Source organism: Erinaceus europaeus, chromosome 10 (genome assembly GCF_950295315.1).
Source record: "Erinaceus europaeus chromosome 10, mEriEur2.1, whole genome shotgun sequence".
Lineage (NCBI taxonomy): Eukaryota > Metazoa > Chordata > Mammalia > Eulipotyphla > Erinaceidae > Erinaceus > Erinaceus europaeus.
Genome location: NC_080171.1, coordinates 17439373 through 17462126, shown reverse-complemented (window position 1 = coordinate 17462126; position 22754 = coordinate 17439373). Strand labels below are relative to the sequence as shown.

Sequence of the window (22754 nt, the reverse complement as noted above, 5' to 3'; positions counted from 1 at the left end):
TTCCTCGCCCTAACCATAATTACCTGCATAATTCTCATTTCCCTGGGCAACCTCCCCCAGCAGCTGGGCGATGGCAGAACTCACAGCTTTGCTGCTGTTGCCCAGATCTTGGACACATTTCTCCATCTGGGGGAGAGGGGGAAAGGGGCTTAGGGGGCTCTGGCACAAGAGGAATGAGGGACAGCAAATATGAGAAACTCCATGGGGGCAGGTGACAGTTACAAAGGAGGTGTGGGCCAGCTCTGGGGCTGGGAAGTAGAAAAGGTTTTATGACTTATGTGAGAGTAGAGTCTTTCTCTTTCCTTTCCTAATATTGATTGCATGAGAGAAGCAGATCAGGGCGTCATTCTGGCATGTGCAATGCCAGGGTTTGAACTCGGACCTCATGCCTGCAAGTGTCAAGAATTCCCCTACTGTGCCACCACTCAGGCCACTATGAATGAGGTCTGGAGGATACTTACTGTCTCCCCAGGCAAGGGTTTAAGCTTGCCATCTCGAGCAGCTGCCTTCACTTCCTGCAGATCTCTCTCTAGATTCTGAACCACACTCAACGCAGAATCCATCTCCAAAGACCCACAGGCTTCCTGAGCCTACAAAGACAGGTGGGTTGGCATGTCGGAGGCACTGCTGTGCCCACTGATGTCTCAGGCTACAGTTATCCATGTGAGGTTATTCTGCGCGGACCCTTCATCACCCCAGGATGACACTCCTCTCCCCCATCTTCCAAAGCCCAGAGCAGCCCCCGTACCTTCTGGGCAGCGGTACGGAGTTCAGCCAGTGCAGTGCCGAGGTTTTTAGCACACTGACTCAGCTGCATGGCCGAAGCCTGGTCCTGAATTGTTGGCACAGAAGCTTTCGCGGCTGCCACCATCTTCCCACCTGGCTGTTGGGGAAGAGGAGGAGGGCAGATGAAGTGTGTGTCTTCCCTCGGGGCACAGCACTGGGAGAGGGGCTACTGGCAGAGATGTAAATTGGAGGAGAACTAGGAGTCTGGTCTGACAGGTGGGGAGGGGTCTTGCCTGCAGGAAGCTCTGGCTGGCAGCAATGAGGGCCATCTGAGCACTGGGGCTGTCGGGCTGAGCTTGGCTGCCTCGCACGCCTTGGACCAGCAGGGGAATCTGCTCTGCCACAGCCTGTGAGTGAGAAAGTCACGAGAACCACCTTCCCACGTTCTGGGGAAAAGTCTCCTCAGCCCCTTTCCCCCCCCCCACCATGTCTCTCTCTAATTCTCTTCCCCTCCCCCCAACTTTCTCTCTCTGTGGAGCCAGAGTCTTGGACATGCATGATTTCTTTTCTCCAGAACACTTTTTCTTTCCTTTCTTTTTTGCCCTCCCCTGCCTTGTGCCTACGGACTCTACTGCTTCCAGCAGAACTTTTGTCTTCTCTTCAGCTTCAAATAGAGAAGGAAAGACACCAAACACCACTCTGTCGCTTACAGAGGTCCCTCTGATGCCATATGTGGTGTTTCCATGGGTTGCCAGGGGCTCGAATTGAGTCCTGGGCATGACAAAGTGTGTTCTAACATGTGAGCTGTCTCCTGCCCCTCTTGGCTGTGTTCTCTTTTGGATAGAAACAGAAAAGATGAGACACCACTATAACACCGGGGCTTCCTCTAGTGTGACAGGTCTCCATGTAGTGCTAGGGCTTGAACCCAGGCTGCTCGCATGGCAAGGCATGCTTCCCACCTGGTGAGCTATCTCTCCCTTCCCCCATGCCCCGCAGGCCTTACCTTGCAGCTCTGCACCAATAGGGGCTGGGGGCCAGCAGAGCCCTTGGGGGCAGAGGTCGCGTGCTGGGCTGCAGCGATGGTCTGCGTGGCCGAGGCTGCAGCCTGCTTGGCCGCATGCTGAGAGAGCAGAGTAGTCAGGACGGGCCCCAGCACGGCTCACCCAGTCCCTGCTGTCCCTCCCCAATCATGCATCTACTCTCCCAGCCTGTCTCTCCCAGTTCCACTCCTCCCACACCACCACAAGACAGGCTCCCATCTTTCTTTTTTTTTTTTTATTTATTTTATTTATTTATTCCCTTTTGTTGCCCTTGTTGTTTTATTGTTGTAGCTATTATTGTTGTTGTCGTTGTTGGATAGGACAGAGAGAAATGGAGAGAGGAGGGGAAGACAGAGAGGAGGAGAGAAAGATAGACACCTGCAGACCTGCTTCACCGTCTGTGAAGTGCAGGTGGGGAGCCGGGGTTCGAACCGGGATCCTTATGCTGGTCCTTGTGCTTTGCGCCACCTGCGCTTAACCCGCTGCGCTACAGCCTGACTCCCTGGCTCCCATCTTTCTTCCCAGCCTTACCTCCAGGCGCTGCATCAGCTTCTTCTTGATGGCATTCTGTGCGGCAGCGTTGGTGGCCATGCGAAGCCCCTCGGCAGCCTCCCGTAGCCGCTGCTGTTGCTCCTCACTGTCTGGGTGGGCAGCTGCTCCCTGAAAGACAGTCACAACCCAGCATTGCCATGCGCCCTAAATCAGCACTGCTCTGAGGCCTGCAGGCTCAGACTTCTTATCTGAAGGTATTTCTAACTTCCCCCGTGAAGAGTGGTCAGCCTGGAGAGGTGCTGCCTTGAAGGGGCAGATGTAGGGGGCCTGGGATCCTTCTGAGAGACTGAAATTCCTCTTTAGGTGGGGTTGGTTCTTCTTTTCCTCTCTGGGGACAGGGTCTTATTTCTTCCCTCTCACTCCAGAAAATACCAAAAGGCATGAGCAGGCTTTTCAAGGGGAAAAGGACTGAGTTTAGAACAAGGTCTCAGCAACACTGCAGCAGGGAACGGGTCACTCCTGAAGCTGAATAGCTATGGAGGCCTGGCAATCTTTGGGCTTCTTCCTGATGGTCCTCTGAACCCATGTCTTCCTGTTTCCCACTGCCTTGCTCTTCTCTGTGCTGCTTGCAGTGGAGGCCCAGGAAGGAGAGGGACCCCAGGCGGGTGGTGGCAGCAAGCAGGGAAAAGTAGGAGCAGCAGGTCTGGGTTGTCTGCACCTTGGGAGTCACCCTAGCTGGAGCCTGAACCCCTGTCTACGTGAGTTCTGGGGTGTACTTCCTGAGTGCTATTATAATTTGTTCTCTTACATCTTCTGCTTTTCCTGGGCCTCTCCTGTCAGAGGAAGGTGACCATCTGGGCATGTCTACTTCCAGTCCCAGTCTGGGGGTTTGCACTCAAGGTTCAGTACCTTGGCAGCCTCCACCATCTTGGCTGTGGCGTCAGCCAGGATTTTGGCAGCGCTTAACAGCTTGCGTGAGTTCTCCAGATCACTCTCCCCCTCGGCGTCAGCCTTGATGGCGTTGACCAGGTCAGAGGTGGCTTGGGCAAGGATTCGGGCCTGTCGTACCATCTCACCTGAGAGGACAGGGCACGATCAGACACTTCATGGGTGCTGGGGGTGAGGGAAAGAGGCACAGACCAGGTACACAGAGCTTTGGGGGACAGTATAGAAACTGGCGAAGGTTCTCGAAGTTGATTTCCCTGGAAGGCGGTCTCCAACAGGGATTCTCAGCAAATAGTCTAGAGAACATGTGACACTTCTTGGAGCTGAGAGTGCAGTAGGGAAGGTATTTCTTTTTTTTTTTTTTTTTTAATTTTCCCTTTTGTTGCCCTTGTTGGTTTATTGTTGTTGTAGTTATTACTGTTGTTGTTGATGTCATCGCTGTTGGATAAAACAGAGACAAATGGAGAGAGAAGGGGAAGACAGAGGGGGTAGAGAAAAATAGACACCTGCAGACCTGCTTCACCGCCTGTGAAGCGACTCCCCTGCAGGTGGGGAGCTGGAGGCTCGAACTAGGATCTTTACACTGGTCTTTAGGTTTTGTGCCATGTGCACAAAACCTACTTAACCTACTGCTCTACTACCCGACTCCCCAGAAAGCTCTTTCTTTCTTTCTTTCTTTCTTTCTTTTCTTTCTTTCCTTTTGTTGCCCTTGTTGTTTTATTGTTGTAGTTATTATTGATGCTTTTGTTGTTGTTGGATAGGACAGAGAGAAATGGAGAGAGAAGGGAAGACAGAGAGGAGGAGAGAAAGATAGACACATGCAGACCTGCTTCACCGCCTATGAAGTGACTCCCCTGCAGGTTGGGGGAAGGCTATTTCTTAAGAATGACATATTCTGTGGTCCGGGAGGGGGTGCAGTGGCTAAAGAACTAGACTCTCAAGTAGACTCTCAAGTATGAGGTCCTGAGTTCAGTTCCCGGCAGCACATGTACCAGAGTGATGTCTGGTTCTTTCTCTCTCTCTCCTATCTTTCTCATTAATAAATAACTAAAATCTTAAAAAAAAAAAAAAAAAAAAAAAAGAATGACATATTCTACCTGTTTTTGTGCATATTTTGGCCTATTCTTTCAATATGCCAAGAAAGACAGAGCAAGAACTATATTCCTGTTTCAGAGAAGGGGACATGAGGGCCCAGAGACATTCAATGAGCAGCCTATATGGTGAGTATTTAGGGGGAGGTGGCATTCTGTGAAGGAATGTCCAACGGGCTTGCAGAACCTCACTGGGCTTGTCTTTCCCGGGGGCACGACCTTACCAGCATCACCCATGGAGCTGAAGATATTCTCGGTGACAGTCAGGATGGTGTCGGTGGCCTGGTCGTAGCGTCCGGCGGGCCTGGCCCCTGTGGCGTGGGCCCTCACATGCTGCAGCAGCTCGTTCAGGGCCTGGGTGACAGCCGTGGCTGCGGCGCCCACCCCGCGCAGCAGCTGCCCATCGTCTGTGGCTGCCTGGGAGGCGGACACGCAGCCCTCCACGGCTTTGGCCACCAGCCGTCCGGCCTCTACCAGCTGCTCCTGGCAGACGGGTGAGCTGATTGTAGGTGCCACCACCTGTGGGCAGACTGAGTGTCAGAGATGTAGGCATGGGAAAGGAACAAGGAACGGGGGGTGTTCTTTGTGGTGTTCACCACGTCTGTTGGGTCAGATGATGAAGAATCAACACTAGAGATGAGGGTGTTGTGTGTGTGATGCTAGAAAAACCTCCATGGCTCACCTTGGTGCAGGCCACCAGCTGGGAGGTGGACAGGGCACACTGTGTCGCTGCAGCAATAACTTGTGTCTGAAGCCCTGAGTCCTCCGTCCGCTGTGCCACACTCTTGGCCTTGAGGACCAGGGCCGCTGCGGCGCTTGCCACAGCCTTGGCTAGCTGCATTAGCACATCCTACAGGGAAACAGCAGTCAGCATGGCTGAGGCCGGGCCTGGGATCCACGGACCCTTTTCAGAGGCAGAAGCTGGTTCATTATTCCCACTGACTCCAATTACAGGACAGTGTGTGCAGAAGCAACCAGAAACTACCCAAGCCCCTGCCTTGAGCGCCCAGTAGGACAGAACCCTCACCAAGAAATGAACGAACCCACACCAAGAAAAACAGCCTACACCGGGGGGGAGGGGGGGGGACTCGAGGCGGATACACTCGGATGGCAGTGGGGAGGGAGGGTCAGGGCTTCTCTTTCCCTCTTCTTCTCAATCTTGGTTTGGATGTCAAGTCTCAAAAAAAAGTCCCTGTGCTGCCCGATCCCTTTCTCCCGAGGCCTGCCTGTGTCAGGCCTCCCCGTCTCCTGTCATGCTCTGCTCTCCGGGGAAAGGCAGAAACGAGTGTATGCGGCTCGGAGAGGACAAAGCTGGGAAGGCCCAGGCCAGAGGCCGTTACCGTGGGGGGATCGGGGGCAGATCGAACCCCAGCCCCTCTGGGTGCACATATCTGCATGGGAAATTCAGGAGGACAAGTCAGCCGAGGAAGACGACAGGGTGGGGAAGGGGGCAGCTAGAGGATCAGTGTCCTTTGGGTGGATTGGTGGGGGAGGGGCTCAAAGTGTCTTCAAGCTGGGGCGCACACTATATGCATGGAGGTGACAGGGGGAAAGACGACAAAGGATAAATGGGTCACTGGTGAACAAGTATGTTAAGTGTGGATTTGCGGGTTCTAGATTCTCATCCTCCCTAAAAGGGGAATGAAAGTTCCCAGGGTCGGTTCTGGAAACAGAGGTTCAGTTTGATTCTGAGGGGTCAATTCCCAGTAGTGGGCTGTGGAATCAGGATCAGAGATTACCTCCTAGAAGCTATAGTTCTTGGGGTTGGGTAAGTCACCCACCTGGAAGTGGGGGTCAGTATCACTTTCCCCAATTTGCTGCAACAGCTCCCCACTGGCCTGGCCCACGTTCCCAGCTGCTTGCAGCAGGTTCTGACGGGGCTGTGGAGAGTGAACACCAGTCAGAAGCTGCCCAACCACCCTCGCCCACATGACCACAGGGCCCACACTTCTATCTAGGCAGCTTTGTGTGGTCCCTCGACCTTGGGCTGGAACCCTATCTCCTCCCTAGTGCCCACGCCAGAGCCCCGACCTCAGCGCTGGCCGGCTGGGCGCTGCGCAGCAGCTCGGACACAGCCCCTGCCAGGCCCTTGGCAGCCTGTAGCAGGGGCCGGCCGCTGCCGCCTTCGTCTTCCAGCAGGGCAGCCAGCAGCTTCACGCCGCGGGACATCTCCGTCAGGTTGGAGGAGATCGTGGTGACTGCGCAGCCCACTGCAGTATAGTCCGTCTCTGCAGGGTCCCCTGGAAGAGGAGGGGAGGAAGAGGAGCACGTGTGAGAGATGATGAGGCAGGCCAGACAGGGCCTGGGGGAGGAACGGTCCTGGACAGTTAGTCATACGTACACATGCATCCCTGCTGTGACTCAAAGTGCAGTCACGGGCAGAGCCGGTCACACTCATGCTTGCACACACTCACCCCCCCCCACCTCCTTGCCCTCGCCCAGCCCACAAAGAGAGCTGGGCTCCAGCCTACCTGCTGTCAGGTTCACCACGGAGGCCGTGCCAGCTGTGATGGCATCTACCTGGGAGTGGATCTCATGCTTTGATTCATCCATCTTGTTCTTACGCCAGGCCTTAGAGGCCTGAGGGAACCAGAAACAGCTCTCAGGACCTTCTCGGCTTTGGCTAACCCCAACCTGTTCTGGGGGTGGGACGGGGGTGGGGTGGGTGGTGTGTGCGTCCCGGCTCCATGGCGTACTCACAGCATCCTGGCCCAGAGGGGGCAGAGTGTCAAAGTCATCCAGAGTGGCCTGGGCGGCCTGCACAGCCTGCATGCTTGAGTTGATGGTTCCTGTGAGAGCCTGCTGGGCCGAAGTCTGCAGGACACAGAGAGGGGTCATGGGGAGTGGAACAGAGAGAGAGAGGAGGGAGGAAGGTTACAGAGAAGCTGAGGTGAGGGAGAGGAACAGAAAGAGGGAAATGGGAATGGCTGCTCAATTCCAGGCGAGGGTCTCTTACCAAGGGAGGCATGTGTCCTCGGTGCATCTGGCCGCTGGTAATTTGCTGCTGGGCAGGTGGCATGCTGCCCACCTGGAAATTCTCGGGCCCGGAGGCTCCAGAGCGCATGATGGCGGGCAGAGCCACAGAGCCATGCTCCACTTTCCCCACCCGGTTATACTGCTGCTGAAGAACTGTCGACCTGGTGGGCACAGTGGGGAGCACTCAGAGGACTCCCTCCTTTCACCCCCCTCCCCAACCACCACCTTTGCGGAGTCTGTGGTCTGGGGAGTGCCTCGGACCCTGTGACCGCAGCTTGGAGAACCAGCCTGAGGATTCCCCAGCCCACAACAGTCCATGGGGTCAAGTCTGACTTGTAGGCCTCCGAGGGTGGGAAGGCAACCCCCTTCGTACTTTTTGGGGGATACTGAGTCCTCCAGCATAGTAGACTCCTCGTCTCCCTCCAGCCCAAAGTGATCTTTGCTTTTTTTCTGTAGGGAGAAAAAAGAAGCAAGAGTTAAAGAAAAGGAAAATGGGGGGCCAGGTGGGGGTGCACCTGGTTATAACACACACATTACATTACAGTGCACAAGGACCTGGGTTCAAGCCCTTGGTCCTCACTCGCAGGGAGGAACTTCATGAGTGGTGAAGCAGTGCTGCAAGTGTCTCTGTCTCCCTCCCTTCTCAATTTCTTTCTGTCTCTAATAATAAACAAACAAATGAGAGATTTAAAGAAAAAAGAAAAAATATATTTAAAAAAAAACGGAAGAGGAAAATGGGGGGGGGGCTGTCTCTTGTTTTTCCAGTCAGCCATTTTTTAGACTCTAGGTCTCCATTTTCAAAGGATGAGCATTTGTGCCACATAATTCCTAACACATGCTGTTTAGGAAAAAAAAAAAAAATTTCCCCTCACTCTAATACTAAAATTGGGAGGACATAAATGAGTATTATCACTAAATGGGCAGAAGCTTAGAGAAAATATTTTGACCGAGAAAGACCAGAGTAGCACTGTGGCTTTATACGGTACCAGGAATAGAACCTGGGACCTCCCGCATGCAGGTTCTAAGGTGCTAAGTGCTCACCTTCTTAAGGATGATATCGATGTAACCAGCAATGAGCTGTGCAATCTGCTCCCCTTCAGTCGTCTGCACTGAGTAGTAACCGTCTTGGTAATCCCCGAAATCCTAGAGTGACAAGGTGGGAGAGCGCAAACCTCACCAGGATGTAGAAGGTAAGGCGGGCACCTCAGGGCTGGACTGACATCCTGTCTTCCTCCACCAACTGCTCTTTTAGGAGAAGCCCAACTTTCTTCAATCCTCTAGTCCTGTATTTTATTATTATCATTATTATTATTTTACCACAGCACTGCTCTAGTTTACGGTGGAGGATTGAACCTGGGACTTTGCCCTGCCCCTTTATTTTCACCTTACAGGGAAATATCTTATTTCCAGGGAGTGGTCTTTTTTTTTTTTTTAAGTTTTATTTATTTATTTATTTATTTATTTAGTATTGGATAGAGACAAACAGAAGTTGAGAAGGTAAGGGGAGATAGAGAGGGAAAGAGACGGAGAGACACCTACAGACCTACTTCACCATTTGTGAAGTTCTCCTTGCAAGTGGGGACCAGGGGCTTGAACCTGGGTCCTTGAGCACTGTGACGTATAGTGCTTAACCAGGTGCGCCACCACCTGGCTCCTGAAGGAATGGTCTTTTATGCCACATGGTTTCAGAAACGTGTCACTTGGGAAATCTCTTTTCTCTCACCTCGATAATAAAATCGGGAAGGAGGACATACACAAACACTTATTACTAAATGGCCATGACTGAAGGCCACCACTAGTGCCCAAAACAGAAAGGTTGTTTTATTGAATTCTCTTTCTCTGACTGGGGCATTTCATTAAATTGATGCCACTTACTGACTTATGACACCAAAAATCATAACACTAGAGGAGAAAACTACTGTAGGACGCTGATACTGAAAAGAGGGAAGGCTTTTCTTTAAATTGCCTCTCCTGGAGCTGGGTACAATAAACACATCACCATGTGGCAAGGACCTGGGTTCAAGCCCCCAGTCCCTACCTGTAGGCGGGAAGCTTCCAAAGTGGTAAAGTGGTGTTACAAATGTCTCTCTTCCTCTCTACCTCTCCCCTCTTTCAATTTGTCTCTATCAAAAATAAATAAATGGTCTCTTTCTTCCCAAGTTTCCAGTGATTTCATCTTGCTGGTTTCAGTAGTTTGTTGTTGTTGTTGTTTGTTTGTTTTTTCACCAGAGCACTGCTTAGCTCTGGCTTATGGTGGTGCAGGGGATTCAGTTTTGTTTTGACTAAAAAAAAAAACCAAACTTATTCTCATAAGAGAAAAAGAGAAGATCACTGCTCAGTTCTGGTAACTGGTGGTGCTGGGGATGGCACATGGGGCCTCAGACTGGCAAGTCCTGTGCCCTAACATTGTGTTATCTCCCTGGTCCTGTTGAATCTTTTTTATTTGTATTTTTTAAATGTACCAAAGAGACAATTCAGGGTCTCATGCATTTGCATTACCACTGAGTCATCTTCCCAGTCCATCTTTTTTCTCTCTTTTTTTTTTAATGCAGTACCAGGGGTCGAACTCAGAGCCTTATGCATATGTGATAATATGTCACAAGCAGCCTCCAAGCCTGACCTTTTCATTCTTTTTATTTAAAAACAGACAGACATAGAGAGAAAAAAATTTTTTTCAGACAAAGGAAGCTGGAGAACAAAGTATGATTTCATCAACTCTGGAATTCTCTTTTCCTTTTCTCTTATTTATTTATTTATTTATTTATTTATTATCAGAGCACAGTTCAGCTCTGGCTTATGGTGGTGTTGGGGGGGGGGGTTTGGACCTGGACCCTCAGAGACTCAGGCATGAGAATTTGTTTGCAAAGCCATTATGCTATCTCCCCCACTGTTGTCTTGTTGATTTTAAAGAATTAAGTTTCATAGACATCTTAGTCACTTCCCAGCAGAATATTCTCCTCTCCTTTAGCCTCAGTCTCTCTGTAGTAGCTGCAAAGCTCTTTTTTCCCTCTGAGGTCATATTCAGTACACCTGCCCCAAGGCGGGAGGGAGACCTCCAGCTGCTCCTTCTCAAAAAACCACAAAGCACTTCCTTCTCTAGGCTCCCAAACCCACCAGGGTAAAGCTCTTGGGGGAGGCAGCCCAGCGTTTGATGTTGGTGAGGTTCCACTCCTGGATCACTTCCTTGGTTTTCTCATCCACTCGCATCACACACTCCTTCGTGATGCCCAGAAGCCTGGGCACCAGCTTGTTCTTCCCCTTCATCTTTTCCTGTGAGGTGGAAGTTGCCGTTGGTGTTATAGGTCAGAGGCTGAATGAGGAGTGAATGATCAGATCTAGATGTGACTTGGTACAGAGGGGAGCAGGAGAGATATACATGGGCGTCGATGGATGGGCAGAGGGAGAAGGGAAGGGAAGGGAAGGCAGGGCATGAAGGGAAGCAATGGTGGAGTGAAGATAGGGCGCGTGTGCATGAGGCAGAGAATGGGACACACAGAATGATGGGAAGTGTAAATGAGACTTTCCAAGAGGAAAGGAAGACAGAGAGAAGGGTCTGCTGCCCACCTTAACCAGGAAGAAGGAGACGCCGTATGTCTTGAGGGAACGGGCTAGCTTCACATAGCGTACCTTGGCCTCGATCTCACTCATCTGCGCACAGTTCTTGTGTGCCTGGGAGTATGAAATGGGAATAGACTTAGCAACACATGTGGAGCATAATATCATAAAAACAAGGAGGTAAGTTGACGTATTAGTTGTAAGAAAGTATTGTGGAGAATCAGGAAAGTTCGGGATGCAAATAGAAGAAACAAGAAGAGCGTCGGGAGAGAAGACAATCAAGCGTCTGCATAAGCAGCAAATCAAGGGACTGGATAGTCGGGGAATACTGGGCTGTCGGAAAAGCCATCATGTGCTTTTCTGTTTTCTTGTCAATCCCACACAGACAGAGCAGGTACTGTTATCCCTTGTTAGAGGTAAAGAAAACAGACTACTGAAGTGAATTCTATGGCAAAAGTAGGAACAGAGTTGTGACGCAAAGCCCAGGACTTCTGCTTTCTTGGCACAGAAGTGGGAGAACAGGCTGGTGGTGGAAGGGGACAGGGGGCTAAGCAGCAAAGCTCCCAGGTCATCCCAGACACTTTCTCTTGTCCCCATTCACCTGGAAGATCTTACGCTCTCCCTTCTGCTTCACGTACTCCTTGGGCAGGAAGTCCTTCAGGCTACATCAGAAAAGGGAGAGTCAGCACATAGTGGACAGCAGCAAGGCTGTATGGGCCGTGACTGTGGGCCTAGGGGTGTGAGGAAATGTCTAGGACAGTTGTTACCTTTAGGGAGGAGGAAGACTGAGGGAATAGAGCCTAGACTGTCTCTGCAGCCAAGGTGACTTAGCATTAGCTCTTGAATGCAGCCTGTGTCTTTCTCTCAACAGGGAAAAGGACTGAGGGAACTTGAGTTGGCAGCTCAGTCCCTGAGGGGAAAAAGGTAAGTGGCACCATTTCAGGAAACCAAGAGCAAAATGAGCTTACTGGAAACATAACCATGCATGGAGAAGTTGGCAACAGACATGCTGAACTCTGCACGTGTTGAGGAATGCCAGATGAAACCCATGAGGCTTTTACTAAGTCTCCTCTGTCTCTATATGGCTACTGCAGTAGAATTCTTCAGAGTATAAAGAAAGTAAGTAAAATAAAATAATGACCTTGTTTTAGAGGTGGAGGGCAGGGGTAGAGAGATTACGGATTATGTTCAGATTTCACATAGGGGGTCACTGAGGAGACAAATGGATGACGGAAACTAACAAGCTATTCATGAGGGTGGGACCCTAGTGCCTTTGAAGAGGAAAAAGGGGGGGGAACAGTCTGGCACGGGGGCCGGCCTGTTATCTCCAGGTAGTGATTCCTGGGCCCTGGCAAGACACGGGGCATAGATCACTCACTCGAGGAAGCCAGCCTTGTGCTTCTGCTCATTGTGGGGTCCAAACTGGATCTGGCACTGGAAGCCAGCAAACTCACAGGCTTTGTCGAAGGAGACAGGGTGGGAGCCATTCAGGATGTCATCGCGTGCCTAGGGGGCACAGGGAAAGGAGATGAATGTTGTGTGTGGGCACAAGGTTACCCCTCACTGTGCCTCCTTCGTCTCCCCCTCCTGGGTGGGTCCTCTCCACACCTGCACATAAAGTAGATTCAACTGTACAGGGTCCCGGGAATCCACGTTCTGGTCTGAGTAGAAGAACTTCCTCCGAAGCAGGAGAGTCTCATGTTCCTCTACCCCCTGTTCCCTCAGAGTCCGGCCGTGGTCCAGCCAGTTCACTGCAGCACACAGAGTCCCCTCAATGCCAAGCCCCCAAGGCCCCTGTGCTGTCTGATCACTGGCATTTTTATTTCTTCATTTCCTCTCTTCTCTCACTAAAATGTTAAGTTCCAAGAGTGTAGGACTATTTTATGACTGATGCATCCCTAGTGCCTAAAATACCCTTGTAAAAGCTGATGCTTAATAAATAATGAGTTGGCTGTCCCCTGCTACCTGGCCATTTCCAATGCTCTCTCTCTCTCTCTCTTTTTTTTTTTTGCCCTCCCTCCCCCTTTTTCTGCTTACACTCATCATCTGTGTGTAGTTTCTGCTTTAGTTTCTCCATCTTCTTCTCATCTCGCAGCAGTGTCTTGTCCTTGCGTAAGGTCCCTGTCATCTCCTCCTTTTTCTCTTCCATCAGTTCTCGAACTAGCGAGTATTCGTCATGGTTGGTGATGCCTAGGGGAGGGGGGTGGGTTGGTGCAGTGCAGACACTGTTGAAATGGGGTCTCCCTGCTCTGGGGTGCCCGGCCCTGTGACAGCCCTCACCAATGCGGGCACAGATGGTCATGAGCATGTCAGTGACAGTCTTGGAATCATCCACCATGATTGTCTTCACAGTTCCATCCAGCATGCGGATCTTGAGGGGTCTCTGTTTCTTTCTGTACTCCATGGTGTCCTGTTGGGGCAGGAAAAGGAGGTGGGGGCCAACTTTAAGCTAAAGATAGCCCTTTCCTTTCACGGTCAAAGGGCAAGAAAGTAAATTACTAAATTACTTAATTGGATGGGCAGTGGCACACCCAATTAAGTGCATGTAGTACTAAGCACCAGAATCTGGGTTCAAGGATGCTTCACAAGCGGTGAAGCAGGTCTGCAGATGTCTATCTTCCTCTCTTCCTCTTTTGTTTTTTAAATTTTTTTTATTATCTTTACTTATTTATGGATAGAGACAGTGAGAAATCGGGAGGGAAGGGAGGGAGAGAGAGGGTGACGGACAGACACCTGCAGCACTGCTTCACCACTTGTGAAGCTTTCCCCTTGCAGGTGGGGGCTGGGGACTCGAACCTGGGTCCTTGTGCATTGTAACATGTGCGCTCAACCAGGTGCGCCACCACTGGGCCCCTTTTTAAAAAAAATATTTATTTATTTTCCCTTTTGTTGCCCTTGTTTTTTTTTTTTCGTTGTTATTGTAGTTATTATTGTTGTTGTTACTGATGTTGTCTGATTGTTAAATAGGACAGAGAGAAATGGAGAGAGGAGGGGAAGACAGAGAGGGGGAGAGAAAGAGAGACACCTGCAGACCTGCTTCACCGCCTGGGAAGCGAGGGCTCGAACCGGGATCCTTACGCCGGTCTTTTTGCTTCCTGCCATGTGCGCTTAATCCGCTGTGCTACCACCCAACTCCCTCTTTCTTCCTCTTTACCTCCCCCTCCTCTCTCAATTTCTCTGCCCTGTTGAGTAAAAAATGGAAAAAATGGCCTCCAGGAGCAGTGGATTCATGGTGCAGGCACTGAGCCCCAGCAATAACCCCGGAGGCAAAAAAAAAAAAAAAAAAAAGCTTGTAATAAACAGAAAGGCCAGAGCAGGTCAGAGACAATATATGCAGGTGGTCTTTGATGAAGTCACACTCACTCACCCCATTTCGAAGCATGTAGTAATCCAGAGCTTTCCCGGCCTCCAGCCAAATGCCCTTCTTGGGGTCATCATCCGACAGAAACAGCCCAAAGTCCGTGGCTAAAAGAGAGGATGGACCACCCCAGACTTAGGAGGACCCCAGTGTGGCTAAACGACTGCACCACTGCCCTGTACTATCTCCTCAGTCATGCTGGGCCTAAAGGGGAGAGTCCCATGGTCAGTAGGGTCGTCCCTCAAGGTCCAGCGCCCGCGTCAGAACAAGGCCTCCCACCCCAGCCACCCGGGGCACCAGACTCACGAGGGCCAGTCAGGGCCTCTGGGATACGGTCACGAATCATGCGGCAGGCGTCGTACACCATGGTGGACGGCTCGAACTGCATTGTCTTCACCACATTCCCGATGCTGATCTTCAGCGAAAGTGCAACCATGGTGGCGGCCTTTCTTCTCCAGCCTGGCTAGACCTGGCCCGTGGCATCGGGCGAGACATTAGAATCACCCTCACAGGGACAGGGGAAGAGGTGCGGGAGTGGGGGCAACTTCAGAGTCTCAGGAAGGGGTTTATGAAAGGGATTCACCAAAGCAACTAGTCATGGGGTTGTCTTTTGTTTCCAAGATTTATTCACCTACTTATTTTTATTGGAGAAAGACAGAGAGGCTCCAGGGTACTGCACAGGTCTGGTCTAAGCAGCACTGGGATCTCGGGCAGCAAGTCCTGTGTGCTCTAATGCTACCTTCCCACCATGGTTGTATGTTATTTATTTAAAAAAATAATAATAATGTCGTCGGGCGGTAGCGCAGTGGGTTAAGTGCACGTGGTGCAAGTGCAAAGACCGGCTGACGGATCCCGTGTTCAAGCCCCGGCTCCCCACCTGCAGGGGCGTCACTTCACAGGTGGTGAAGCAGGTCTGCAGGTGTCTATCTTTCACTCCCCCTCTCTGTCTTCCCCACCTCTCTCCATTTCTCTCTGTCCTATCTAACAACAACGACATCAATAACAATAATAACTACAACAACAATAAAAAACCAAGGGCAACAAAAGAAAAATAAATAAATATAAAAAAAATTATTAAAAGGGAGTCGGGCAGTAGCGCAGCGGGTTAAGCGCATGTGGCGCAAAGCGCAAGGACCGGAGTAGGATCCCGGTTCGAGCCCCCGGCTTCCCACCTACAGGGGAGTCGCTTCACAGGCGGTGAAGCAGGTCTGCAGGTGTCTGTCTTTCTCTCCCCCTCTCTGTTTTCCCCTCCTCTCTCCATTTCTCTCTGTCCTATCCAACAACGACATCAATAACAACAATAACTACAATAATAATAAACAAGGGCAACAAAAGGGAATAAATAAATATTAAAAAAATAATGTCACTTTATTTATTTATTTATTTTTTAGTAAGAGAGACAAAGAAAGAGATACAGAGAGAAAGACTAGAGCACTGCTCAGCTCTGGCTTATAATGGTGCTGAGGATTGAACCTGGGACCTCAGAGTCTCTGGCATGAATGTCCTTTGCAGAACCATTATGCTATCTCTGCAGCCCTTACTTAGTACTTCTTCTTCTTTTTTCAAAAATTTTTTAATATTTTATTTATTTTCCCTTTTGTTGCCCTTGTTTTATTGTTGTAGTAATTATTGTTGTCATTGATGTCGTCATTGTTAGATAAGACAGAGAGAAATGGAGAGAGGAGGGGAAGACAGAGGGGGAGAGAAAGATGGACACCTGCAGACCTGCTTCACCACCTGTGAAGCAACTCCCCTGCAGGTGGGAAGTCGGGGGCTCGAACCAGGATCCTCACGCTGGTCCTTGCGCTTCACGCCATGTGCGCTTAACCCGCTGTGCTACTGCCCGACTCCCCTTATTTAATACTTCTAAAGAGTGAAGGATTCTTAACCCCTCTGTCTTCCCCTCCTCTCTCCATTTCTCTCTGTCCTATCCAACAACGATGACATCAATAATAACTACAACAATAAAACAAAAAGGGCAACAAAAGGGAATAAAATAAATAAAAAGATTAAAAAAAAAAGAGTGAAGCATTCCCTCTATCGGTAGGGTCAGTGCTAAGCGTCTCATACGCGGGAAGGAAGGGATGACGTGAAGGTGCAACACTCGTCTGGAGTGCAGTGCTACCTGGGAAACTGCCCCGGGCCCCTTCTGGGCTCTGTGTCCCCTTTTTGTCCGTCCAAGTGTCTCTCTTGTTCCTTGTCCCTGTTCCTTTCTCAGCCCTGCCCCTCTGCCTTGTTTTGTCTTGTCCTGATACAGTCTTTCTCTTTCTCCCACTATGTCTTGCTGTCTTTTCTGTCTTTTTTTTTTTTTTTTTTTTTGCTTTGCTTTTTTTCTATAGAGACAGAGAAGGCAGAGAGGCAGAGAGAGTGAAAAAGCCCACAGCACTGATGCTTCCCTCAATGTAGTGGCTGCTGGGCTGGAACCTGAGTTGCACATATGACAAAGCAGTGCATTATCCAAGTGAGCTATTCCATTAGCTCCATCCCCACCCCCCCGGGATTTTCAAAGCTCTGCCCAACTCCACCGTATGAGACTTTCTCTCTTATGGTTTTAGCTTCCTTCTCTACAAAAATGAAGAAATTCTATTAGCTAATTCTGAAGAGTATTTGTTATATATTTATTTATCTATTTTTACCACTACTCTACTCTGGCTTATATGCTGGTGCTAGAGATTGAACCTGAGACCTCTGAGCCTCAAGCATGAAAGTTTTTTGCAGAACCATTTGGCTATCCCGCCACCTCCCAGGATCTTGCAGCCTGCAAGCGGTAACTATAGGTATCCATGCTTTCTAGGTAGTCAACCTAAAATTATGATTCTATAATCCAAAGGGATCTCAGAAATGGTCAGCTTTTCCATTGTACAGAAGGGGAAATAGATGTGGGACAGCAGGATTGGGGAGAGGCCTTCAAGACAGGCCAGAGAAAGAGCCCAGTCCTTCTCAGCCCTGCCTCCTTTCAAGTCAGTGAGTTAACATGCAGTATTTACTGCAATTCTTTCTCTGCCTTCGACTTTGCCTCCATCTGCTGTCTCCTGATAGTATTTTTAACAGAGCTCAGGGTCCTAGTCCCACTCTGCTCTCCAGCAGTACACTCCAAGGGCTGGAGGAACCACTGGAGACAGCAGGTGGTGCACAGCTGGCAAGTCTGCCCAGCAACTGGTGACGATGTGACCCAGCCCAATACTGGGATTGGTGTTTCTGACTAAGAGAAAGAGCAAGTCCAGGCTATGTACTCCCCTCCAGGCAAACTGCTAGCCCAAGGGAGAAAAAGCAGAACTGGAACTGGGAAGGTTAGAAGCAGAGGTGCGGGTGTTAGGATCTAGCTGGTGGTAGAGGAAACTTGAGGAGAGGTGTGGTGTTTGAGGGTAAAGAGGTTAGGAAGGCAGTTCAGGAGGTGGCAAAGTGGATAAACTGTCGGATACTAAACCTTGGAGTCTTGAGTTTGGTCCCCAGCACCACATATGCCAGAGTCATACTCTGGCTCTCCCTCCCTCTCTTGTCAATCAATAAGTGAGTCTTTTTAAAAAGAGAGGGTGAAGCCTGGGAGATTTGATTGTGCTGTGGAGAAAACACTGGATGCTTAAGTATGAGGTCCTGAGTTTGATCCCTAGCATTGCATATGCCAGAGTAAGATTCTAGTTCTCTCTTGTAAATAAATAAATAAGTTGGGAGAAACTGAGTCACTGAAAATCCATCGAGTTAGGAGACTGGAAGCAGACGTGGGAAGGGTCTAGAGTCCTGATAGGCCATTTCTGATCTCCTATACCAGCCAGCCTTAAAAACCACAGCAGCCCACTCTCAGTATTCACTCCCCTCAAGTGGGGACCCTCCCCATCTCCCCAGCTCCGTTCCTGGAGGCACAGCTTCCAGTACCTGGTTAGTTCCGGCTTGGGCTTGGCTGGCTGCTCGCTGGAGGGTTGGAGGATGAGAGGGGCTGAGGGCAGGACTGAAAGAACCCTCCACTGTAAGATGAAATGACACATCTCCTGTCTCCCCCTATTTCCTCCGGACATATGGACACCCCATCTTTCCTTAGCACGGGAACCTCTGGCGAGACCCCGATAAGGGAGTTGAGTCACGCTTGCCCTCACTCCAGAATGGTCTTAAGTGGCTATGCACACAGCTATGAGTGAGGGAGGGAAGGAAACTCAGAGGCGGCTTGGTGGGAGTGTGATGAGGCCAGAGGACAAGGCTCTCAGAAGTCTGAGAAGCTACCAAGTTCTCCTTCTGACCTGAAAATTCTTATCTCCTTTCTATCATGTCCTATGGCATAGTAACAACCTCCAGACCCCCTTGCAGGGAACTCCTCCTCCAAGACATTCCTGAGATGCATTCCAGAGAAGTTGGGCAATGGGGGGGGGGGGATGCAGGACAGGGGGTCAAATCCCAGCAAGGAATGGAATGTACTGGGGGTAAAGAATTTGGGGTACGGGGAGCTGCAGGAAGGCAGGAGTTACAGAGAGGCACAGAGGGCCAAAGCAAGCTGAATGCAGAGGCAGAATGTAAGAGGGTTGGGGGAGTAATGCTCAGTCTGTTACCAAATTTGGCCTCTGAGTCCACAACCGCGGGGAAGGGGGAGGAGGGCTGTGGGTAGGACTGACACATCCGGCCTCTGCTGCTAGAGGCTCATTTAGGGCTGGACTGGGCAGCACAGGGTTGGACCTGATGTCCCCCGTCACAGTCCTGCCCCACCTCCACCTCCATCCACACGTATGCATTTTCCTTAGAGTTGCTCGCACTGTCTCTACAAGCCTGTTATCTCAAACACACAGCCCTTACACAGAGCCCATCGCGACCACGCTATCTTTCCAAAGACCCATCCCACGCACATAGCTACCTCACAAGCACATGAGGCTTGCACTCAACACGTCTCCTCCGCTTACAGAGTAAGTCCTATCCTCCACTCACCCAGCAAACACGTCTCCAGGACTTGTCTGGGGAAGGCTCTGGGTCGAACGCTCAGTGACTGAGAACCAAGAAGAGGAACCCTAGTCTTTGCCCAGTCAGCTAAGTGGGCGCGCTACATGCTGAATTTAGCGTTGAAGGCAGGCTGTGCTGGGCGGTAAGAGGTGTGCGCGAAAAGGAACGATCAATCCCTTTAGCTCAGGGAAGGGGAACCAAAAAGTCTCTGTGAAAAGTATTGTTTGAAGTTAGAATTAAAAAAATAATAAAGATAAAAAATTGTCACCATCTACCTTTTATTGACTGTAAGTGGTTTTGTGTTTATATTGACTAGTTGCTTTGTATATACATCATTGAATCCTTACAACAACCCTGCAAGGTAGGTGTCATTTCCATTTTGACAAATTAGAGAACTGAGGCTCAAGAAGTCAAATTCTTGTTCACGGTACTTGTCCAAAGTCACTCAGCTAGTAAGTTGTGAAGACAGGATCCGAACCCAGGTCTCTCTACTCCAAAGCCCAGGCTTTCTCCACTACAGCAGCCGGAGACAGTCAGGGAAGCATTCCAGGCAGAGAGAATAGCATAAGCAAAGGTTGAGAAGCAGGAAATCGTGGAGAAGCATTCAGGGAAGTGAGTAGGCAGGTAGGCAGGCTGGCTGAAGCACGGGGCACCTGTAACGGAGCAGTGGTGGGGAGGTTAGGGTTAGCACGGACAGCAGGGGAGACCAGAGAGGGCTGTAAGGAGCTATACCCTGCTGGGGGCCAGAGAGGCGAGGCTCTCGGTAGGAAAACTACTCTGGCAGTTACCGCGGAGACTGGTTAGGGGGACACAGCATTAGCACAAGTGAAGGGTAACCAAACCAGAGTTAGAATGGTAGAGAGGGAGAGGTGGTCACTCAGACTTAATTACATTACATTCTATTTATTTAATTATTTCTATCAGAGCACTGCTCAGCTCTGGCTCGTGTGGTATGGGGGGGTGGAATCTGGATCTTCAGCGACTCAGGCATGAACGTCTTATGCATAACCATTATGCTATCTTCTCCCACTCAGAAATCTATAATAAGAATAAGATCTGATGACAGTCTGTCCTGCCAACCCTCAGGGGGCAGGGCCCAGGCTCAGGCAGGGGCTCCCTGGTTTCCTGTCACCAACCTCGGCACTCAGGCACTCAGTGTGAGCTGGGGGTATGAAGGTGAGGCTGAGACTAGACTGTGGGCAGAATGGAATGGAGATGCAGCTAGGAAGCAGCCGGTGAGGAAAAGGAAGGATGAGGCTAGGGGCTGAACTGCTCTGGAAATGGGGGAGACAGGGTAGAGAGAAAGGTTAGGGGAAATGCCGGCAGGGAACAACACATCTGCGATCAGTCACTGGATCAGGCTGGTGGGAGGGGAGGAAGAATGCTGTGGAGTGCCGCTCTATCAGGGAATGACAGGATGAGATCAGAGGCCAGGTCTGGCTGCCGCAGGCTGAGAGGAGATGGGGCTGTGGTCAGCGGCTAAATTAGGCTGGGAACGGAGGGAGAGGGAAGGAACAGCGACAGCGTCTAACTAAAGCTGGGGTTGGTGGAGGCATGGGATGCAGCCAGTGGCTGAGTCAGGCTGGGCTAGGGGACAGTGCTGTGGTCAGTGGCAGGGTCAAGCTCGGAGTGAAATGGGGGTGTGGTCAGTGGCCTGGCTGGGCGTGGGATCAGCAAGACCCAGTTTCCTCTTTGGGTCTCATTTCCTCTTTTCTGCTGGGGGAGTGGGTGTGGGGGGAGGGGATCTACAACTGGACTAAGAAATTAAGGAGGCGTAGAGCTGGAGCAGGGCAATAGCAGGTACTGGAGGTACTTAGCAGCTGCACTGGGCTGGAGGTGGTTAAGATGGCAACAACATCAGAGTTAAAAGTCAAGGGAAGTATACTATATTAAAGTATGCAGGAAGGCTGTGAAACACACAGCCAGGGAAAAAAATTGGAGAGAAGGGCTTAACATCTACTGTGCGAGAGAGAAACAGGAGGCAGTAGGGCTGAACTTGCAGAGAGAGGATTCAGTCATCCGCTTCCACGGTAACAGTGCTTCCTTGGTCTGCTTTCCCCTTAGTCATCAATCCCCTTTCCCCTGGGCAGTCCCCCACTCATTACTAGGCCCGGCACATCTCCTGGGTCCCTGTCACTTTCCTATTCGTATTTTATAAACAATATAACCCAGGAACCCCAGCCCCTCCGCTGAAAGTCTGGGGTTTATGGAAGAGAACAGAGATGCTGGAATCCCTAGCTTAGAGGCCAGGCATAAGCCTCAAATTGGCTTGCCTCTATTTTTATTATTACTTTTTTTTCCTGGGCAAAAGAAGCTTCTGAGCAGACACAGGAATAGGAGCCCGCCCCAAAAGGAAGGGGCATCTATCTATCTACTGCGGATCTCTTAAATGTGACCTGCCTGGGATCCATTACCCTGACCGATCGGAACCCCTAAGACTGCCCCTCAATCCTAACACTAACTCTGACCCTCATTTGCTTTCTGATCCCCAGTATGGGCTTCGGCATTTGCCCATTTCCTTGCAGACAACGGTACGCGATCTTTATTCTCCAATATTGGATTTACAGAGAGGCACAGAGGGCCAAAGCAAGCTGAATGCAGAGGCAGAATCCTGAGCACCAAATCCTCCACCTGGCGCTCCTCTGCCACTTCCTTCCCGACCCCATCCCTTCACCGTTTACCGGTGACACTGCCCACGTCCCCTCTGCCCTGAAACTGGGTTTCTAGCCCAGTGCCCGTCGCTGACCCTTAACCGGACACCAGACATCTCGCTCTCATTTATGCGAAGTTGTCGATCTTCAGTCCCGCTTCACCTACCCCAGACTGGCCTGACTTACACGGACAACCAAGTCCTACCAACTCCCCGCGCTCAACCCAAGTGCACCGGACCCCCGGCTCGCCCCCAGCTCTCCTGCCCACACACGCACCGCTATCCGCTCACCTCGAGGCCCAGCCCCGCCGGGCGTCTCACTGCCACCCGGGTCCTCGCCCTCCCCCGGGACTACCCCACATGGAGCCGGGCTCCCGGGAAAGGCCTGCACCCCGCAAGAGGGCCCGAGCCCAGATGCAGCGGACGCTGCCCTCCGCAACAGGATCCGAAACCGGAGGCGCAGGCAGGGTAGGCAGGCCGGGGCCCCGCCCGTCCGCCTCCCGGGGCCCGGCCTGAGACCCCACCCTGAGCTCAGCCCGGCAGTCTGGCCTACCTGCGCTGCCCGGCTCTGTGCCCCGCCCGCCGGCCCGCTAACTCGCTCGTTCTCCCGGTGGCTCTGCAACTCCGGCCTCGCCCTCCCTTCGACACTCTCTCGGCCACTTCCGCCCCGGAACGTCCCCCACCCGCGGGCGGCGCCCTGGGCCAGCGCTCTATGGTCGCGGGGGACGGCAGGAAGCTGCTCTGGCCCCAGCTCTCGATGCTGAAGGCCCGCAGCCCCGCCCCGGCAGGAAGCCTGGGCGTGGTGCAATCCTGGGGTGGGGAGGGGGAAGAAACACGCCCCAATGACGATCCAGTTCCCTTTTAGGCTTTACCCCTTCTTTTTTTTTCTTTTTAGCCTGCGGCATGGGCGGAGCCGACTGCCCAGATCCTTCGCCCTCAGGGCATGAAATACGGCGGAGGTCCCGGGACCGGATGTGACGTCATTCTGGGCTGCTCGCGCG

At 51.3% G+C, this 22754-nt stretch overlaps 1 protein-coding gene across 8 annotated transcripts in view; it reads right to left on the bottom strand.

Annotated features, from left to right (window-relative positions):
- Nucleotides 1-22559, bottom strand: part of TLN1 (talin 1) — a 61763-nt gene extending 39204 nt beyond the window's left edge. For 4 of the 8 annotated variants that reach the window (XM_060199207.1, XM_060199206.1, XM_060199205.1 and 1 more), the window contains exons 1-20: nt 22307-22459; nt 14490-14652; nt 14193-14290; nt 13106-13235; nt 12863-13015; nt 12434-12576; nt 12204-12331; nt 11427-11487; nt 10835-10939; nt 10385-10540; nt 8312-8413; nt 7644-7720; nt 7251-7431; nt 6995-7108; nt 6766-6874; nt 6326-6534; nt 6076-6174; nt 5635-5685; nt 4977-5144; nt 4568-4813 (exon numbers count right to left, since the gene is read on the bottom strand). In XM_060199207.1, coding sequence (XP_060055190.1) covers nt 4568-4813; nt 4977-5144; nt 5635-5685; nt 6076-6174; nt 6326-6534; nt 6766-6874; nt 6995-7108; nt 7251-7431; nt 7644-7720; nt 8312-8413; nt 10385-10540; nt 10835-10939; nt 11427-11487; nt 12204-12331; nt 12434-12576; nt 12863-13015; nt 13106-13235; nt 14193-14290; nt 14490-14619 — 2460 coding nt within the window. In that variant the 5' untranslated portion in view covers nt 14620-14652; nt 22307-22459. Of the gene's footprint in view, nt 1-23; nt 127-461; nt 591-748; nt 884-1019; nt 1134-1729; nt 1847-2297; nt 2427-3167; nt 3335-4518; nt 4814-4976; nt 5145-5634; nt 5686-6075; nt 6175-6325; nt 6535-6765; nt 6875-6994; nt 7109-7250; nt 7432-7643; nt 7721-8311; nt 8414-10384; nt 10541-10834; nt 10940-11426; nt 11488-12203; nt 12332-12433; nt 12577-12862; nt 13016-13105; nt 13236-14192; nt 14291-14489; nt 14653-18056; nt 18130-22044; nt 22265-22306 lie in introns of those variants that run through there. The other 4 variants (XM_060199203.1, XM_016188036.2, XM_060199202.1 and 1 more) reach the window with 4 other exon arrangements.
- Between the last annotated feature and the right edge of the window lie 195 nt (nt 22560-22754).